Below are 21,102 nucleotides of genomic sequence, written 5' to 3' on the forward strand. Positions count from 1 at the left end.
TATCACAGCTTGGAATGGCTCCTGCTCTGTCCAAGATGGCAATAAACTACAAAGGGTAGTGAACGAAGCCCAGTCCATCACTCAAACCAGCCTCCCATCCATTGACTCTGTCTACACTTCCCACTGCCTCTGAAAAGCAGCCAGCATAATCAAAGACTCCCACGTACCTGGACATACTTTTTTCCACCTTTTTCCATCAGGAAAAAGATACAAAAGTCTGAAGACACGTACCAACCGACTCAAAAACAGTTTCTTCCCTGCCGCCATCAAACTTTTGAATGGATGTACCTGGCATTAAATTGATCTTTCTCTATATCCTAGCTATGACTATAACACTACGTTCCGCACTCTCTCCTTTCCTTCTCTATGAACAGTATGCTTTGTCTGTATAGCGTGCAAGAAACAATACTTTTCACTGTATACTAATACATGTGACAATAATAAATCAAATCAAAAATACTTCAAAGTACATCTTACAGAGAGGGCTTTGGTGTCAAATGCAACTCACACATTATGCACAGTCAAAGCTGTAGCCAAGGGAACCCACGGAAATGGATACTGTAGGTATGGAACAGTTCAAATACAAGTTTATTTTTAAGTGTTACATGTAGACTTTCATTAACACTGCAATTAAGTTAATGTGAAAATCCCCTTGTCACCACAGTTCAGCGCCTGCTTCGGATACACTGAAGGAGAATTTAGCATGGCCAATGTATCTAACCAGCACATCTTTCAGGCTGTGGGAGTAAACTAGAGCACCTGGAGAAAACCCACACAGACACAGGAAGAACGTGCAGACTCCACACAGATAGTGACCCAAGCTGGGAATCGAATCCGGGTCCCTGGCACTGTGAGGTGGCAGTGCTAACCACTGTGCCACCATATCTTGTGACTTCAAACTAAACCAGTTCAATGAATGTCCAACACCAGGGTTGGGGCCCTGAAACCAGGTTTTTATTTCACACAATATAGTTGAATTTCACCGCAAGGGCAGTATTGCTAACCAACTTGTGGGAAACTGTTTATTAATGCACTCTAAATTTTAAATTCCTACTTATAGGTTTAGTAATTGTAAACTCATTCAGTAATTGAAAACTCACTCTTGTTGTAACGACAGTAGGACAACAGCGTCAGAACAAGTTATCATTTAAATGGAGAGCCGTGTTCTTTGCCTTTGACATGAGGAGATTGAATCAGTTATTTATATTATGCTTCAGGCTCCGTCCTTGATGATAGAAGAGACACAGGCAGATGTGTCGACAAAACGGCTTGTCCCTGTGAATATGGTGGAATGATTTACGATCCCGAACAAACACGAAACACTTCCTGTCAGTCATGGTAACTATCCCCATTCAAATCACACACTCTTCAACCATTCAACTGTCAGACTTCTGACAGAAATAGTTAAGTCGCCTGCCTAATGACTGCATTTTCTTGCTAGTGTTTGTCGGAGCGGAATGTGGGAATGTTTGGATATCAGCTGCCCTGGAAGATGCAAAATTGAAGAAGGAACCCACTTTACAACATTTGATAATAAATATTACACCTTGAAAGGAGATTGCACCTACTTTGCTGTTGTTGTACGTGAGGCTTCATTTCTATTTTTGCTGCGAAGAGAATAAAAATATGTTGAGAGGTAAAAATGGATTTGTTTGCAAATGTTGGGCGTGATTTTCCCTGCCCACTGCCCTGCTCGAGTAGCCAGGAAATGTCAATGGGAGGCCTAAAACGGGATTTGCAACCATTGTCCAGCCGATGGTGACTTTCCCGGGCCATTTTTTTTTAATGGCGTAATCAGCCTCACGCTGGGAAACAGCACGAGGCTGAGTACAATATTGAAATTCAAATTTGAAAATCATTAGTGAGCCTGGGACAGTATTGTCCACAATGTCTGTGAAGCACAGTGTGCCTGAAATCCATCTGACTGTGTACATCCAAAAAAACAGGCAGAAAGATCTCCCATTTTCCTGTACTTTGGACTCTTAGCTTTCTTCGGAAAATCGTCTCCATTGTATTTTGTCAATTTTGGACATGTAGAATCCCTACAGTGCAGGAGGAGGCCATTTGGCCCATTGAGTCTGCACCCACCACAATCCCACCCAGGCCCCATTCCCATAACCCCATGTATTTACCCTGACACTAAGGGGCAATTTAGCATGCCTCCACCAACCTGATCTGCACATCTTTGGAATGTGGGAGGGAACCGGAGCACGCAAAGGAAACCCATGCAGACATGGGGAGAATTTGCAAACTCTAGTCAGACAATGGCTCAAGCCGGGAATTGAACCTGGGCCCTGGCACTATGAGGCAGCGGTGCAAACCATTGTGCCACCATGCCACCCGTTTTTTTTCCTTCAGCTTGGCACATATTTTAAATGACAAAATGACGGTAACAGTGGTACTTCAGCAATTATAGTTCATATTTGCTGCACTTACCACATCCTATCCATTCATTTTATTGATCAGAAAAGCATTAGAGTTACATGATTTTATGATAGATGTATAAAATTCCTAACGTGCTGGGGACACAAACAAAAAGTGAACTTTTTAGTGTGCACTAGCCTCTTTGGGAGCAGATGAAAATTCATGGCTAAATCTAAAACTTGGTCATAAGTATAAGATAGCGATTAATAAATCCAGTAAGAAATTCAGGGGGGAAGCCTTTTTATCCAGGGAATGAATAGAATGTAGATCTTGCCGCCGCATAGAATAGTTGAGGTGAATAGTAAATGCATTTAAGATGATGGTTTCCTCTAGGTGCTCAGGTTTCCTCCCATGGTCTGAAAGACGTACTGGTTAGGCTAAATTCTCCCTCAGTGTACCCAAACTGGCACCAGAGTGTGGCGACTAGGGGATTTTTCACAGTAACAATTAATGTAAGCCTCCTTGTGATACTAAGCTAGTTAAGTTCATGAGAGACTGGACATATGCTGATGGATGCAAGGACGTGGGTTAGGAACAGGCTCATTTAGAGCACAACCACTGATGTAGGTCTGTTGAGCCCAACAGCTAGTTTCTGTGCTGTAAATTCAATTTTAATAAAGATTTTGACTAAATCTAAAATGTACAATTGTTCTTACGCTAATTATTGTTACCATGTACCATTTTATAAATCTAGAGATGAGAACAAGTGGAGATTAGGGCAGCACAGTGGTTTGTGCCACGGACCTGGGTTCAATTCCAGCCTCGGGTGCCTGTCTGTGTGGAATTTGCACATTCTCCTTATGTCTGCGTGGGTTTTCTCCAGGTGTTCCAGTTTCATCCCGCAATCCAAAGATGTACAGGTTAGGTTGATAGGCCATACTAAATTGCAGCGTAGTGTCAGGGAGACTAGCAGGGTAAATATCTGGGGTTACGGGGATAGGTCCTGGGTGGGATTGTTATTGGTGCAGGCTTTTTGGGGCCAATGGCCTCCTTCTGAGTGTATGGATTCTCTGATTATTAAGAGATAGGTTTACAACAATTTCACAGAGCTGCTGGAATTCGGGTTAGTTGACACTTGGATTTGAATTAGATGTTAATTCCTGCATGTCTATTTGACAGAGTTCAGACTTCTGAATTTTGTAACATTTTTATCCGCAGACAAATTCATGGGTTGTAAACATTGAGCTGCGGCCGTGTCAAATCGCATTTAAACAGACATGCTTACAGCGTGTGATGTTAATCAACAATCAGGTGAGAATTTTTCTAATCAGTTGCTTGGTAGTACAGAACTTGAATATTGCAGAAAAGACAGACAAGTTGCTGAAGCTTTTTGCCTTATATGCATCAGGACAAAAGCAAGAATGCCAAATTTCAAAGGATCACAATAATTTATACAACAGGAGAAATTGGTCCTCATTGGTTGGCAATCATTTGTTGTCACAGAGAAAATCCAAAACAAAATTTCTGTGCCTAGAGGTGATTCAATGATTGGGCAGCACTTGCTGACAATCCTGGGTGTGTTAATAACTTTGCTAACAGCCCATGTAAGATAACCAGTCAAGATTGTAATGTGGCTTATCTACACTGGCATGAACTGACATACATTCATACGCAGGGATCTTTTTAAATTACCCGGGATGTTGGAAGTCTAAAGTTCCTGCTGTTTTCTCCATGGTAATGTCTCGGCCAATCAGTAAACTTACTAACCAGTCAGCACCCTTCTCCACTACAGCTGTGATCATTTGAAATTTGACATTCTTGTGTTTGTCCCAATGAGTGCAAGCTTCAGCAACATGTCTCTCTTTGCAGTAGAATTTGTAATGTTACGCATTCAGGCCTGTTTCTTCCAGCGGTGTTTTTGAGCCAGAAATTAAGCAAAGAAATGTTTGCTTTTATCTCCTGTGCAGACCTGGTATACATTCACTAATGATGGCAATGTTTACTCTGAAGGGAATAAAGTTGGACTTCCATTTTCAAGAGGTAAAATAAATAATCTCATTCGATTTACTGAAATAATGAATAACAATGAAGCTGATTAGTTTTCTTCCTACAGGTGATGTAATGATATTTCGACAGTCTTCAATGTTCCTTCAAGTAGCAATGAATTCTGGAATGAAGATGCAAGTACAGATATCTCCCGTCATGCAACTTTACATATCATTGCCAGAAGAAGCTCAGGGAAGCACCAAAGGTCATGTATTTAAAACTTGCAAAATATACTTAATTAATTGCTTATCCAATGCTTTACATTAATTCCTCTAAAACAATTAGAACAAGCATTTGGCTATGATCCAGATTATTCTAATCACATTTTCCTTGCATTTATGGTTTTGCATTAATGCAGCCTGATATACAGTAAACATGGTTCTCTCACTCCCTCTCTCTTGCTTTCTCTCACTTTATTCTTAATACTGTCAGGCATTCACCAGTTCTTTCACAATTTAAATTTGGATTAACTTGCACAATGCCTAAAGTACAAGAATTTATCATACATTTATTGCAGTGCACTTTATGAATCTTTGATTTTTCACATGGCTGTTTGGATGTTACTATGGTATATGTATTTTCTGAAAATTGACTTGCATTTTATATTTGACTTGATTTATTATTGTCACGTACCTTAGGATACAGTGAAAAGTATTGTGTCTTGCACGTTATACAGACAAAACATACCATTCATAGAGTACCTAGGGGAGAAGGAAATGAGAGCATGCAGAATATAGTATTACAGACATAGCTTGGATGAAGAGAAAGATTAGCTTAATATAAGGTAGGTCCATTCAAAAGTCTGATGGCAGCAGAGAAGAAGCTATTCTTGAGTCAGTTGGTACGTGATCTGAGTTCTGTCTCTTTTTCCCATTAAAAGACAGTGTCTGGGGTACGTAGGGTCCTTGATTCTGCTGGCTGCCTTTCAGAGGCAGTGGAAAATGTACATATAGCCAGTGGATGGGGGGCTGGTTTGCATGATGGACTGGGCTACCTTCATGACCCTGTGTAGTTCCTTGCAGCCTTGGACAGAGCAGGAGCCATACCAAGCTGTGAGACAACTAGAATGAATGCTTTCTATGGTGCATCTGTAAAAGTTGTTGAGAGTTGTAGCGGACATGCCAAATTTCCTTAGCCTCCAGAGAAAGTAGAGGCATCGGTGGGTTTTCTTAGCTCTTGTGTCATGAGTTTAGGACATCAAAGTTTTTTAAAATTATAATCACAGGTGTAATCTAAGCAACATAGCAACCAATTTACACGTTGCAATGCCTCACAAACAGCAATGCAGTACTGTCGTAATCATCTTTTAGTTGCAATAATGCTGCTCATGGTATAACTATTGGTCAAGACATCAGGGCAAACTCTCCTGTTTTTCTTCAAAATATTGCCATAGAGATTTTCGTTCCCACCCGTGAGGACAGGTGGAACCTTGGTGTAACTTCTTGATATCATGGCATCTTTGACTGTGCAGAGCTCTGTCAGTGCTGCCCTGATACGACTGTCTGGTTTATGGGTTTCAGTCTGTGGAGTACAATTTGAACCCACAGACTCCTGACTAAGAAGAGGGAATGCTACCAACGGAGATGTTACTGACACTTACTGTACAAATGGAGAGTGGCATGAATCAGGTGCAATCACATTGTAGCATGGAAGTAAATATCAGATCCATGCTTTCTTTTGACGATGTATATTTTCTGTTTCACAGGACTATGTGGCACCTTCAATGACAATGCAAATGACGACTTCTTATCTGCATATAACATTGTGGAAGAGGCACCTCTTGCTTTTGTTAATTCCTGGAAAGTTGAATCTGACTGCTCTGAAACAGAGAACCCAGTTCCATGTGTTAGTTTAGAAAATGGTAAATTAAAATGGGCACTCCTCTCACCTATCACAGAAATTGTTTTACTCTGCTGTGTTGTAAAAGAAAAGTTTTGGAATGGATAAAGTGAATTTCTGGTGCTCTTTAGTCTGACCAAATAGTGATAAGACTATCCAATCAATACGTCAATTTCCTGAAAACATATCACAAAACCTCCACACAGAGTATTTTTTTTAGCTTAAATCAGCATTTGCACATCTTTTCAGTCAATTTATTTTCTGCCAAATTAAGTTGACTCAGAGGACAACCAGTATTGGGCATGGATTTGGTTCTCTATATTTTAGCCCATTATTCTGGGCAAACAGTGTAAGATGGAAATTGAGTGGTCAAATAAAATGTTTCGAGGCAATGTTACAATTAGGTGAATTATTTCATTAAAGGAATCCCAAGACACCTTTGCCTGAAAGTGTACTAAATCATTTTGTCCCAAAACATACAAATATTCCTGGCAGAATTATTTAAAATGCCTGCAAAATAGTCCAATAAAATTTGCAAATTAAGTGTCAACTAATTCAATATGACAAAAAAAATTTTACATAACATTATTACATTTAACTTAGTAAGATAGAGGTTATAGATAAGCCTAGTAGGTAGGGACATGTTCACTGCAACTTGTGGGCCAAAGGGCCTGTTTGTGCTGTAGTTTTTCTATGTTGCTATTATTTTGCATTTTACAGGGGAACGCGATGGCCTAGTGTTGTGTTGTTATCACTAGACTATTAATCCAGAAACTCAGCTAATGTTTTGGGGACCTGGATTCAAATCCTGCCAAGGCAGATGGTGGAATTTGAATTCAATAAAAAGTATCTGGAATTAAGAATCTACTAATGACCATGAAATCATTGTCAATTATTGGAAAAACACATCTGGTTCACTAATATCCTTTAGGGAAGGAAATCTGCCATCCTTACCTGGCCTGGCCTACATGTGACTTCAGAGCCACAGCAATGTGGTTGACTCTTAACTGCCCTCCAAGGGCAACGAGGGATGGGCAATAAATGATGGCCAGACAGCGACCCCCATGTCCCACTAATGAATTTTTTTAAAAATCCTTGAGAAGGCCGATTGAAGTTGACTTTAAAATAACCCTTATGACTTCCATTCCCTTGGTTTACTGGTTGCAATGAATATACAAGAAATTGGGTGAGGGCAATACACTATAAACAGTGCTCTCGGTCAATTGTTTGCATGAACAACCATGAGGAAAGAAAAGTGGCCTCTACCCAACACTTCTTCACGGCAACATAACTGGAATGCAGCAGAGTGAGAGATTTTGTTCAGTCCCATAATTCAGCAATATTGCATATGGTGTCCACAAACACTGCACAGCTTATCTTCACTAACTGCATTATGCTGTTGCCAAAAGCAGAAAAAAGAAATTCATGAGAAAATAAAGAGGCCGCAATTTTAAGGTGACGAGTTTACATGGGTAGGTTGCATTATAAATGTGAGCCTAATTGTCTGCTTACCTCAAACCGAAATTTCAGGTCCCAAGTGTTTGTCTCTTACATTGTTTAAAATGGAATAAGCAAATAAAAGAAATGAAGAAGCCCTAGGTAGGCTGAAGTTGTGCAATAATGAAATTTGTGGGATCCTGAAACAGTGAAGAAGTGTTTCCTCGTCAGGAAGCAGGTATTGTGGAGTCGAGAAGAATTGGTGGAGCCTCTGTTTAACTGAACAAACCTGGGAAGGTTTGTGTTAGGTTTGTTGGGGAAGTGTTGCTGATTTTTGTAATATTGAGGGATAGCATCAGAGCTGGGAATCATTATGGAGCAGAAAGGAAGAATGGGAGTGGGAAAGAGAAAAGATAAAGGGGGATTAGTGCAGCAGAGAAGAGGAGTGATGATATACGGGTAGAGTGTTTGTGTCACCGTTTGTACTTGCGGTGGACTCAGACACAAAATCGTCCCTGAATTGCAGCAGAAGCGTGACAAGAATGATACAGAAAGAGAGTGCTTGTAGATCTAAGATTTTTTTTGAATGTACAACAGAGAATGTACAACAGAGTATTTTATTGCATTAATAACCTTTGAATTAGTATTTAAAATCATATACTGACAAAAAAATAACATATTCAAATTTGGTTTACAGAACATTATGCTAAACAACATTGCTCCTTCTTAAAAGATCCGGTGGGTGCCTTCGCTATGTGTCACTCAACAGTGGATTACATGAAACATTATCAGGTAAGAATTCTGAGACAGAATGAAAGGCTGCAGAGCAATGTAAAATCAGAAGTTGTTCATAGATGAATTAGCAAAACAATTTATAAAATGCCTGCAACTTCTAAACTAAGTGCGACCTACTGACTTCTAAATTAGTATAATACAGCAATACAGGAATGTCTCAATATTCACAAAAAGATTAAATAAAAACAATTAAATCATATAAACAGATGTCATGAGTTTAGCCATCTGTTCCCCTTTAAAAACAGATTCAATTCACAGTGATTAAAGGTAATCACATGACAAGCAACAGCATTCTGCTGCCCCGTCCACCCACCACAGAATCGGAGAGGGCGAGGGGCGGACAATGGAAATGTCCTCAAGTGGGATTTTCCAGTCTCAAGTCAAGCGAGGCTGTAAAATCCCACCCAAGATTAAGTTTTAAGACATCACTACCACAACAATAAATAATGGTGGCACAGTGGTTAGCACTGGTGTCTCCCAGTGCCAGGGACCTGGGTTCAATTCCCGGCTTGGGTGACTGTGTGGAGTTTGTACATTCTCCCCATGTCTGCACGGATTCCCTCCGGATGCTCCAGTTTCCTTGCACATTGGGAAAGACATGCTGGTTAGGTGCATTGACCTGAACAGGCACAGGACTGTAGCAACTAGGGGAATTTCACAGTAACTTCATTGTAGGGTTAATGTCAGCCTTACTTGTGACTAATAAATAAACTTTTTAACTTTAATAAATAAAACCAAGATTGACTAAATATTATTTAGCAGGCAAATAATACTCTGAAACACAGAAATACAACTCTTAACACAACCAATAAACACACACTGCTTACATATACTTTGCAGCATGCCCTTTCACATAATTAGTCTTTATCGGGAACAACTGTCAGTTTCCAACGTATTCACATCTTGCTGTTTTGCTTCATGATAACATTCAAAAACCATTGAAGGTACTCACCCTCAGTCTCTCTGAGAGTTCTAAAACCAACTTTCAACATTAAGGCCTGCTCTGGTGATTCCTTCTTCTGGCCTCACCAGGGCACATCTCCCAGAGTCTCTAGAATGCTGTGGGATGTTCCAACCGTTCCAGTCTGGGATGCTTGGAGCCAAGGCACTTCTGGACTTCAGAATTTTCTGGACTGTAGAACTGCAAAGTACTGTTCTGTGAACTGGAAAGTACCTCAAATATAAATATTACCCGTGATAAGATTTTATAAAGGGGGAATTGTACTAATTACCTATATATTGCATCTTCCATGCTTACACTCCCAAAGTACTGTCATAAAATGATGCCGTGAGCTGCCAAGGTTTGCTCTAAACACTTCTAGACAATTTGGCCAGAATTCTTCACGTCTTGCATGCCCCGCCATGGCTGCCAGCAAGAACGTGGCCAAATCTCTGTTCTCTGTAGCAGGACTAGAGTATCTCAGCCATGGATGAGGTCGGAGAATTCTGGCTCTGGTGTTTCTGAGCAATGGACTTCTTGACAGGAGAGGTGTACGAACAAGAGAAGTGGGCGAGCAAAACTCTGCTAAAGCCGTTAAGGGTATTTGGGGCAGCAAGCTAATTATTTAGGAATCTCAGAAAACGGAAGATAAATCAGAGTTGGGTTCTGTGTCAACGGATGCAATGAACATGACTCTTATTAGCATTTATGTCTGTCACTAAGTCTCACAACACCAGGTTAAAGTCCAACAGGTTTGTCAGGAATCACAAGCTTTGAGTACTGTTTCTTTATCAGGTGAGTGGACACAAGTTCACAAACATGGCAAATACACACACACACACACACACACACACAAATATATATCACAGAATCACCTAGCAGAAACTGATAGCCAAGTTCTGCACGCATGAGGACAGCTTCAACCAGGACTTTGTGTTCATGTTACACTACGTGTAAACCCCAACAGACTGCCTGGGTTTGCAAAATCCTACAAACTGTCCTGGCTTGAGACAATTCACACCTCTTTAACCTGTGATTATCCTTTCCTCTACGCACACTGTTTGTACCTGTAAAGACTTGATTACCTATAAAGACTCACATTCCAATCATTCTTCACATTGTAATCTGTAATTATCATGTGTCTTTGTCTATACTTCTTACTGTGCCCTCCCCAGTCCAACACTGGCATCTCCACCTCGTGATCAATAAAAGGCATGTCATACTCGTAACTTTAAACATGGACTGTGTGCCCTTATGGAAGTTTCTGGAATTGCCTTTATTTATTTAAGGAAGAACACTGGTGAGCTGTCAAGATAAATACCAAGGGAATCAGGTGATTTCTGAAACTTCAATCCAGACTGTCAAGATAGAATCATAGAACCCTATAGTGCAAAAAGAGGTCATTCGGCCTATCAAGTCTGCACCAACTAGAATCCCACCCAGGCCCTACCCCCATATCCCTACATATTTTTACCCACTAATCTACACAAATCAGGACACTAAGGGGCAATTTTAGCATGGCCAATCAACCTAATCTGCACATCTTTGGACTGTAGGAAGAAACCAAAGTACCCGAAAGAAACCCACACAAACACGAGGAGAATGTTCCACACAGACAGTGACCCAAGCCGGGGTTCGAACCCAGGTCCCTGGACCCACGAAGCAGCAGTGCTAACCACTGTGGTGCCGTGCCGCCCTAAGGTTTAAGGAAGCAAAAACTTCAGTTATACTATGTGAGGATGTCCCTCTTCGATGGATATGTTGAGACAGGGCTTCTTTATGGAATTCACACCTGCCATTGTTTGAAGCTTACTCCAAAACACAGTCCATGGGTTCCCTGGATGGGATTTTCCAGCCCCGCTCGCCCCAAAAACTGGAAAGTCCCACCTGAGGTCAACAGACCTTTGCATGGTCCATCTCTCATCTGCTACGATTCCCGTGGTGTGTGGGATGGGAAGATTTCACCACCCCCCCCACCCGGTTTATTGCAATATGACAAAGGACAACCAATGAAACCAGTTATTTACAAGTTGGGCATAAAAGCCCAACTACCTTTTAGCATATAAACAATGGCTGTGGACCATGCGACTGAAGTTGGTTCTCTGATACTGAAAGTCCACCTACTATCTACCCTCTGCTGTATATCAAAGCTGCCTCACTTCATGATCGCTGAACATTCTTCTCTTTGAAATGATTCTGACAGCCAACCCCCAGCCATCCGAAGTTACCTGAATTGCAATTCAAGTGTGGAAAAAGCATTCTTCTTCATGGCACTCACAAAGGCATGACCTGTTTTTATTTACACTTTGCACTGAAGTCTCTCTCCATGTAGAAGTGATGTAGAGATGCTGGCTTTGGACTGGGGTAAACACAGTAAGAAGTCTCACAACACCAGATTAAAGTCCAACCAGTTTATTTGATAGTAATCTATCTCATCAAATAAACTGGTTGGACTGTAACCTAATGTTGTGAGACTTCTTACTCCATGTAGAAGTGCATACCTTCTTTCATTGTGTTTTTTTTGAGTATGTGATGTGTGACTGATTTACACCTTCAGGATGACTATGTCAATAAATAATCCTCTTTGTATAAGTACATGAAAAGCCTGCTGCTCGTTTCAAATGACTACACTCCTGTGGATTGTCAGAAACACGTACCTTTTCAAAATAAATCCCACTGATTACAAGCAAAAGGGAAAGGTTTAGTGTTAGAGTTAAGAGGTTCCTGTTTATCTGTCCAACTCTGTCCATAAAATGAAACTGATGAATTGAAAGAATAATATTTGTCTATCTTTCAAATAGATAACTGGATCTCAGTAGACATGTAGATAAACAGTTACTAAATTGATTAGTAATTGCAGAGCATAGACTAACAGATGGATGCCATTACTTTGAGGATATCAGAAGGGAGAATATGTTACTTTAGTGTTATTTTAGTAGTGCAGGGGTCCCAGATAATAGAAATATGCTGAATAATTTTTTAAGCAAAAATCTTGCAATATTTGTAAATCACAAACACGTCTCCTGTGACAGTGTTTGCAGTTCATCAGAAAGTCTGCCCCATTATCAATATTAGTTTTATATCTGAGACTGCAACAACTGATTGTTCTGTTTACATATTGACTGTTGAGTAACTATTGCGGCAACAGCAAGCTGCGGTGATTTGTATGTTTAATGGCCTATTTGTTCATGGAAGTCTAGATTATCTATCATTGTGGGAAACAAAAATTGTGATATACTAGCCTAACTTCCTTCCGTCTATTTTTCCAGATGTGTGTTGCTGCTACCTGTGCTTGTGAGAACATCAATGACTGTCTGTGTGCTGGGTTGGGAGCGTACGTTCACGAGTGCGCTGCCCATGGTATCATTCTCAGAAACTGGAGAGAAAACATTTGCAGTACGTAATCACAACCTTTCCATTTTCCAGGAGTCTGAAGACTTAGGCTGGAGTTTTCCTACCCTTCACATGGGTGGGATCTTCCAGTCCCACCAATGTGAATGGAGATTTCAATAGCTAGTCAGCCCCCTCAGAGGTTGAAGTGGGAGGGCAGTGGTGGTGGTGGTGGGAGGGTGGAAATTCTAACTCACCACAGCAAAACATATTGACGAAGATACAAATATTGTCATGCCTCCCGTCAGGAATCACAATAACATTTGCCATGCACAAGACAAAATAGTTAGCAGTCACAGGATGGGACTTTCCAGCCCCCACTCCACCCCCCAATCCCGCCTTCCCAATCCCAACATGAGGAACATGTTCATTGAAAATATTGTCAAAGATTTGCATAAGTGGGGAAAAAGATCACAATGTAAAAGTCCTACTGTCTCTTCAGTGGGAAACCCTCAAGTGTAGGTTTAGTCTACCTGCCATTCACGCTACGCTCCCATTGCAGCAAATTTGGAGAATTTGGTGGCCAGCCAACTCTCCGCTCTCTGCGGAGGAATGGGAAAATCCACTGGCTGAGTGGTAGTAAGATTCCATCCTTAGAGTCTTGTAAAGTCAAACTTTATAGCATGGACAAGTTGGCCAGAAGGGCTTGTTTCCATGCTGTAAACCTCTACAAATCTATGACATGCAAAAGGTATGATTTTTATTCTGAAATCTTTGGTTACATGATTGGTTATGATGTGTTTCTAGATGTGTCGTGCAGTAAATCTCAGGTCTTTGAGGATGACATGAGAACGTGTAACCGTACCTGTCTTTCACTATCGGAGAGTGATTACACTTGCAGTGTTCAGGATGTTCCAGTGTATGGCTGTGGCTGCCCTGAGGGAAAGTACATGGATGGAAACAGAGTGTGTGTGGACAGTTCAGAGTGCCCATGTTATAACGAAGGTCGGCTTATCGAGAAAGGGCAGAGTATTAATATGCACGGCATGCCCTGGTAAGCATTTCCCAATCATTTTAAAACTTGGAAAATTTGATACATGCAAAACATATTCTAATAATTATTTTACGCTCAGCATTTGCCAAGATGGAAAACTCCATTGTATCAAAGCAACAGCAGACCCAGACCCTCCAGGTAACTAATGTTACAGACTCTCCCCATGCAAACAATGCATGATTTGAGATCCATACCTAATTAATGAAAGGCCATTTTCCAAGCCCTTTCTATGTGTTGTTTTCTATAGATTGTCCGCATGGGAAAGTATTTGTTGACTGCATGAATGAAACTGCCTCTTCATCTCAACACCTGTGTGAAAGAACATGTCGAGATCTAAACACCCCATGTGTGAGTGACTTACACAATTCCATCAATTTACAAACCTCATTATTATTTCAGTTTGCAGAAATGTAAACGGGACAATTACATAAAAGGAGTTAAATGTCCATAAATTACTTAAGGCTTAGAGAGTAGTCAAGGAGAAACTTTTCATCCAGAGGGTGGTGGAAGCCTGGAACTCATTCTCTGAAAGGCTGGAAGAGAAAGAAATGCTCAGAGCAATTAAATATACTTAGATGTGTACTTGAGGTGCCGTAAGAGCTACATGCCCAGAATTGCAATGTGGGATTAGGCTGGGTCACTCTTTCACTGTTAGTATTGGCACAATGGCCTGAATGGCCTCTCTTTTCCCTCAATTTTTACATGTTAAAAAATGTGGCTGTGATGCCATTTTGGCCTATGAATTCTAAATTAATTCCTGAAGCTTGAAGTTTAAATCTATAGCCAGAATTTTTCAATCATTCATGCCGGTGGGATTTTCCCATCGTGTTGCAGTCTTCGCTGCAGGGGTAGTATGGCGTGAACATGTGGTAAGATCACACCCGATAGGGATCAAGCATGGTATGTGGAAAAGATTTAAGTAGACGTTGAAAATTCCATTGGCTGAAATTTCACTGAAAACAGTTTGAAGTCAACAGTGTTATTTGAACCTCTTCCTAAATCAGAGTCCATGTGTCCCTGGCTGTGTCTGTCACGGTGGCCTTGTGGAGGACAACGATGGCAACTGCGTTGCTCGTGAACACTGCCCCTGTGAATTTAGTGGTGAAGTTTACAGTGATGGAACAATAATCCAAAGGGATTGCAACAAATGGTAAGATTAAGCAAATGTGATCTGACATACGGTTATATGCTGCAAACCGTGTCACGTGCTGCGTGACACTAATCAACATCATTGTGCCTTCTGTTTTGAAGCACCTGCCAAAGAGGATCATGGATCTGCACCAATAGAGAATGCCCAAAAACATGTGAAGTTTATGGCGATGGGCATTACATCACCTTCGATGGGAAAAGATATGTCTATGATGGAAACTGTGAATATATTTTTGTTGAGGTGCGTATGGGTTCAAAATTATCAATATCCTACTTAGCGGCAGTCATGATTTTATATACACGAAGGGCAGCATGATGGCACAGCAGCTAGCACTGCTGCCTCATAGTGCCAGGTATCCAGGTTCAATTCCTGGCTTGGGTCGCTGTCTGTGTGGAGTCTATATATTCTCTCCGTGTCAATGTGGGTTTCCTCTGGGAGCTCCTGTTTCCTCCCACAGTCCAAAGGTGTACAGGTTAGTAGATTGGCCACGCTAATTTGCCCCTTAGTGTTGGGGGACAAGTCAGGTAAATACAGGGATATGGCCTGAGTGGGATTGTTGTCGGTGCAGGCTATACGGGCCAAATGGCCTCCTCCTAGGAATTCTATGAAAATAACTGATGTAATTTGTGGTCTCTTTTAACGACACCACATGCCACAGGACACATGTCCTCCACATGTTTATATTGTTTGGCTATTCAAAAATATCATGCAAGTGAAATGATAAAAGCAGAAATACAAATATTTGATGAATCGATATTTACAATGTAATTATTTTATATGGAAACGTATCAACAGTGTTTAAAGCAGCACAAGTGGTGAGTCACCAGGGTGTGACAAAGCGAATGTCTGAATCAAGGGTGATTTGTTAGCAATATAAAACCTCAAACTATAGGTTAATGTTCAAAAGATGATTACTTTTGAATTACATTAGTAAATAAACGTGTGTGCCTCTGCATTTTCTGACTGTTGAGATGGTTAATGGTTATCCAGTTCGGTATTTGTGATGTGTGCTCATGGTTCTTGTAATATAACTGTATTGGAGTCTTATTTAAGACCAGATCAAAAGTCCAAGGTATTTTATAAAGATAACTTAGACTCTAACTCCTACATTTGATTTCGGCATTGGGGTGAGTATAAGGTGTTTTACTCCAGGTATATTCAAGCTTCCCACTAGGAAGCTTTTATCAAAACAAACTTTATTTAAGAACAAAGTTAGAATATAACAGGAAGAATTAGCATAACTTTTAGCAATTACCATACTTATAAATGACAATGACAATGTATAATTCTTACCAGCTTTTGTTGCAATTCAGCAGCAGTCCCCATAGACACATATCTCTTCTGTAGAACCAGTTAGCACAGAAACCAAAGATGCTTACGTGATGCTAGATTTCTAGCTTTTTAACACTTCTGGACAGAGATCCAGACAGCAGTTTCCAGAGTAGGATATATCCACAAAACAACAAAACTTCAGATAAGTAAATCTCATCTCTGGCAGCTCCCAGTCTTCAGGCTTCAGAAACAAAAGAGAGAGACACTGCTCTATCTTAATTTAAAAGAAGCATTTAAGCAGCGCTCTGTATAAATCTAGCTCCACCCATCACATGACCATACCTGCTAGTAATCCCCAATCAGCCCTACTCTGCAAAATCCAAGTGGAAAACACTCAAAACAGCAGAACAGCATTAGTTCAGACAAAAACAAATGCTCTACCAATTAGAAGCAATTATGCTGCTGCAGCAACAATACAGTATGCTGGTTGCAAACAGACTAGCTCAGAATACATAGAACTGCCATAGCAGAACATGCGCAAGAACATAACTCAAATACATTTCATTAAAGACACAGTATCATCACGGGCTTAACAAATGTAAATTTAATGCACCATGTCCCAGTCTAAATTAATTGTTTTATTTTCAGGACCAATGTAATCGTCGAGAAGGCACATTCCAAATACTCACCGAGAGTGTTCCTTGTTGTGAAAGGGGAATGACTTGTTCAAGAAATATCCGGATCTTACTCGAGGTGCTCTGCTACTTCTCATTATAATTGTATCTTTTTTTCTGTTCTTGAATCAGATTTTAAGTAGCTGCTAACAATATTTGAACTTCAAACGTAAGTTACCGTACATGTGTTCTTCCAGGGTAAGGAACTCATTCTAACTGATAGCCATGTGGAGACAGTTGAGAAGCTTACGAATCAAACCTACTGCGCAGATAATTTCTATTCACGCCACACTGTTGGGCTCTATTTAATCCTTACATTTTCCAATGGGATCACTGTGATATGGGACAAAAGCACAAGGCTTTCAATTACACTAGATTCAAGATGGAAGGTAAGAATGGTGTGAAAATCCACATATTCATATTTGTCCTTATTAATCATAGTAGAAAACAAACTGAGGATATGAATGAGTCATTTAGTCAATAAAGGACTTCTTCACAAATTTATTTCACATCAATGGCTTGAATTTTCCAACTGTTCATGCCAGCAGGGTTTTCCCATCCTACTACAGTGATGGAGATTTGGCTTGTTGCCAAATTCTCTGTCTTTGCTGCAGTGGGAACCTGGCATGAACGGAAGGTAAGATTGCACCCAATTTGTTTTTTTTTGTTACTTAGAACAATAATGCAGGAAATCCTAATACAAGTCATCAAGGAACACTGAATAATGTTCTTTAGGAAAGGAAGTCAGTCATCCTTGCCTAGTCTGGCCTACATGTGATTCCAGAGCCACAGCAATGTGGTTGACTCTCATCTGCCCTCCAAGGGTAACTGGGGACGGGCAATAAATGCTGGCTAGCCAGCAACGTCCACTTCCCACAAATGAATAAAAAAAAATAAAGAAACAAAAGTCATGAAAGAATGTTTCTGTTTGCAATAGAGTTAAAGAAAGAGAAAATTCAAATAATTCCGGATATAGATGTGACTTGATGAGCTCCTTCCACCCTCAAAACTGTTGACCTCAGGAAGTTTTATTTATTTACAAATCATTACTTATTACTAATGGTCTCTTGGCTAGATAAACCTGTAAAATCTTTACGAGCACAGCTCTTTTCACTAATTATTTCCAAAGTAACAACTGTATACCAAGGCTGTTTGTAAATCCTTAAATAAGTTTGTGTGCAATAGTGTACTTATAATCAAATCAGGTGCTGAGGAAAATGTGCATCTTTTTCTTGCAAACGTGATTTTTTTGGGCTTTACCCCCCCTGTAATCTTGTACTTTTATTGCAGAACCAAGTATGCGGCCTGTGTGGAAATTTCAATGATGATGTTTCAGATGATCTAACAACAAAAGGGAACTCCTTGGTGACCAGTGCAGTGGAATTTGGAAATAGCTGGAAATCGATGACCTGCTCAGATACAGTCAATCAAACATCGCCGTGTGATAGAAACCCTTACTGTTTAGCATGGGCACATAGGAAATGTGGCATAATTAAACATGCCATCTTTCAATCATGCCATAAAAAGGTAACTCGACTGAAAGGGCACATGTTATTTTAGATAGGGACCCAACACAATGACTTCAACCCGTGGCATCTCAAGTATTCATTCAAGCACTTAAGCAAAGCCCCTTTAAGATTGATTCTTGTTTTGTAAAGAAAAAAGAAATGTCCATTTCCATCACTCTTTTCACCTCCCCTGTATATCCTACAGAGTTTCACTGTCACCCAAGTACTTTTACAGATTAGTCACTGTTGTAAGGAAATGGAAACACAGCATCCAATTTACATTCAGGTCTACAATCAGATACAAGCTAAACTAGCAAATATTCTCTTTCCTTCCAATGGTATTTGTTCAGAGAGAGTTGTGCCCGAGACACAAAGGTAACTCACCTGTTGTTCTTCAAATATTGCCATGGGATCTTTTAGGTCTACCGGAAAGGGAATACAGGCTCTTAATTTGTCTCATCGAAAAAGGCAGCAGTCCCAGCAGTGTAGCACCCACCCTGTCTCTGCACTGGTGCTGCACCACAGTGCCTGCTTAACTTGTCTACTCAAGCAGCTAGAATTTGTTTTGAGTCCTTAACTTCCTCATGTGGAGGCTTGAGTACCGTCAATGAACCCAAGACCAGCCTCCCCTGCATTATATCCCTGTTTATTATAACATCCTTATCAGTTTATCTTTAAAACAAGACAGTATTCCTTTGGATTTTACCTCTCAATTCCTCTAAATATCTTGGGTTCATGTCACAGTACTTGTAACCTCCACCATACTGCCTGGGTTTGCAAAATCCTACTAACTGTCTTGGCTTGAGACAAGTCACATCTCTTTAACCTGTGATTATCCCTGTCTCCATACACACTGTTTGTATCTGAAAAGGCTCACATTCTAACCATTCTTCACATTCTAATCTGTAATTATCTTGCAATTCTTTGCTTATATATGCCGTGTTTGTGAACTAACCTCCACTCACCTGAGGGAGCAGTGCTCTGAAGCTCGTGTTTCCAGGAAAAAAAACCCTATTGGACTTTAACTTGGTGTTGTGAGACTTCTTACTGTGCTCACCCCAGTCCAACGCCAGCACCTCCACATCACCTCTAAATAGTGCAAATGTTTCTCTGTTTGTTCCTGTTTATATATAACTGACGCTATATTTATCAGGTTGATCCTACACCATTCTATGAGGCCTGTACCCAAGAAGCTTGTGCCTGTGATTTGGAAGGGAAATATCTGGGTTTCTGCACGGCTGTCGCCGTGTATGCAGAAGCTTGTAACAAAGCTGGCGTTTGTGTTGACTGGAGAACCCCAGAACAATGCCGTAAGTCTAAACTATCTCACATGTAATGACGGGGGTCTGTCACATCTCTTATTCAATAGCATTATGGGCAATGCTTTGCATTAAATGTGTTTTTTCAAAGGGGAGAATGTCTGAGCGAAAGTTCAGCAATAAATTTATAATTCAGTAATAATTTCCAAATACGATGTGAGAAAAACTTTTCCACACAGCAAGTGGTCGGATCTGGAATGTACTGCCTGGAAGTGTGGTGGAGGCAAATTCAATTGAGACATTCAGGAGGGTGCTAGATGGTTATTTGAATGGAAACAATATGCAGAGTAGGGGAAAAGGCAAGGGAATGGCACTGAGTCACAATGTACGTTTGGAGAGATGCTACAGAAATGATGGGCCAAATGGTCTCCTTCTGGAGCGTAACAATTCTGTGATTAAATGATGATTGGTTATCAATAGAAACTCTGCAGTGCAGAAGGAGGCCATTCAGCCCATCAAGTCTGCACTGATTCTCTAAAAGAGTATCTTGTGCAGGCCCACCTCCCTGTCCTATCCCTATAATCCAGTGCATTTACCATAACTAAGACAATTTTAGGTACCAAGAGGCAATTTAGCATGGCCATGGTCAATCCATCCAACCTACACCTCCTTGGAGTGTGGGAGGAAACTGGATCATCCGGAGGAAACCCATGCAGGCATGGGGAGAACGTGCAGTCTTTCAAAGCTGGAATCAAATCCGGATCCCTGGCACTGTGAGGCAGCAGTACTAAACACAGTGCTATCCCCTGCTTATGGTCTGTTTCAATGTAAAATTGTGATTGATGACTTTGTTGCGTGACTTGATCAGATGTTATGATTAGATGTATTACAATTATATATGAGACTGAACCAATATTTCTGATTGCATATTAACTATTTCCATTTGAAATTGCAGCTGTGTATTGTGATTATTATAACACACCTGGTGAATGGAGTTGGCATTATCAACCATGTGGAACATTAACAACAAAAACGTGCTCAGACCATTACATAGGAAAGAAGTATTCTGCAATTCTTGAAGGTTGTATTTGAAACCATTGTGTTTTTTTTATTGTTCAATGTCTGTATTAAGACATTCCCTGTGATATTTTCCTAAGATGGTATAAAACTGAGGTTAGGAACCCTTATTATTCATTAGCAATACACAATATAATTAAAAAGCCCAGAAAACCAATGGAGCCACAATCCCTGTGGTTAGGATTATAGAAACCCTACAGCGCAGGAACAGCCCTGTTACTTCTACACCTTGCCAAAATCTGCCTACATATCTGTTCCTCTATTTCCCGCTGGCTGTAGGTGGCCTATTGTAAATCCCAACATTGTGACTCCACCCTTTCTGTTGCTGAGTTCTATCCATATTCCCTCGCTCTGTGA

The 21,102-nt window shown here is 40.5% G+C and overlaps 2 protein-coding genes and 1 long non-coding RNA gene across 3 annotated transcripts; all 3 read left to right on the forward strand.

Annotated features, from left to right (window-relative positions):
* Positions 1-1,178: 1,178 nt before the first annotated feature.
* LOC145355328 (mucin-2-like) lies at positions 1,179-14,147 on the forward strand. Its single transcript, XM_080207292.1, has 10 exons — positions 1,179-1,338; positions 1,442-1,580; positions 3,583-3,675; positions 4,332-4,404; positions 4,478-4,615; positions 6,116-6,271; positions 8,384-8,478; positions 12,691-12,817; positions 13,559-13,805; positions 13,885-14,147. Exons 1-10 carry the CDS (start codon positions 1,292-1,294, stop codon positions 13,949-13,951), a joined length of 1,182 nt encoding a protein of 393 aa, XP_080063418.1. The 5' UTR covers positions 1,179-1,291; the 3' UTR covers positions 13,952-14,147.
* A 668-nt stretch (positions 14,148-14,815) lies between these two features.
* On the forward strand, positions 14,816-16,981 carry LOC145355336 (uncharacterized). The gene is made up of 3 exons (XR_013888960.1): positions 14,816-14,955; positions 15,057-15,195; positions 16,876-16,981. It is a non-coding gene; the product is annotated as an uncharacterized LOC145355336 (long non-coding RNA).
* Positions 16,982-17,074: 93 nt separating this feature from the next.
* On the forward strand, positions 17,075-19,745 carry LOC145355599 (mucin-2-like; the record flags this gene model as incomplete). The annotated part of the gene is made up of 3 exons (XM_080207850.1): positions 17,075-17,290; positions 18,192-18,428; positions 19,563-19,745. Coding segments are annotated over 3 exons (636 nt in total), but the record flags the coding sequence as incomplete, so codon positions are not given.
* Positions 19,746-21,102: the final 1,357 nt, after the last annotated feature.

Source organism: Carcharhinus amblyrhynchos, chromosome 19 (genome assembly GCF_965287045.1).
Source record: "Carcharhinus amblyrhynchos chromosome 19, sCarAmb.v2.hapA, whole genome shotgun sequence".
Taxonomy (NCBI): Eukaryota; Metazoa; Chordata; class Chondrichthyes; order Carcharhiniformes; family Carcharhinidae; genus Carcharhinus; species Carcharhinus amblyrhynchos.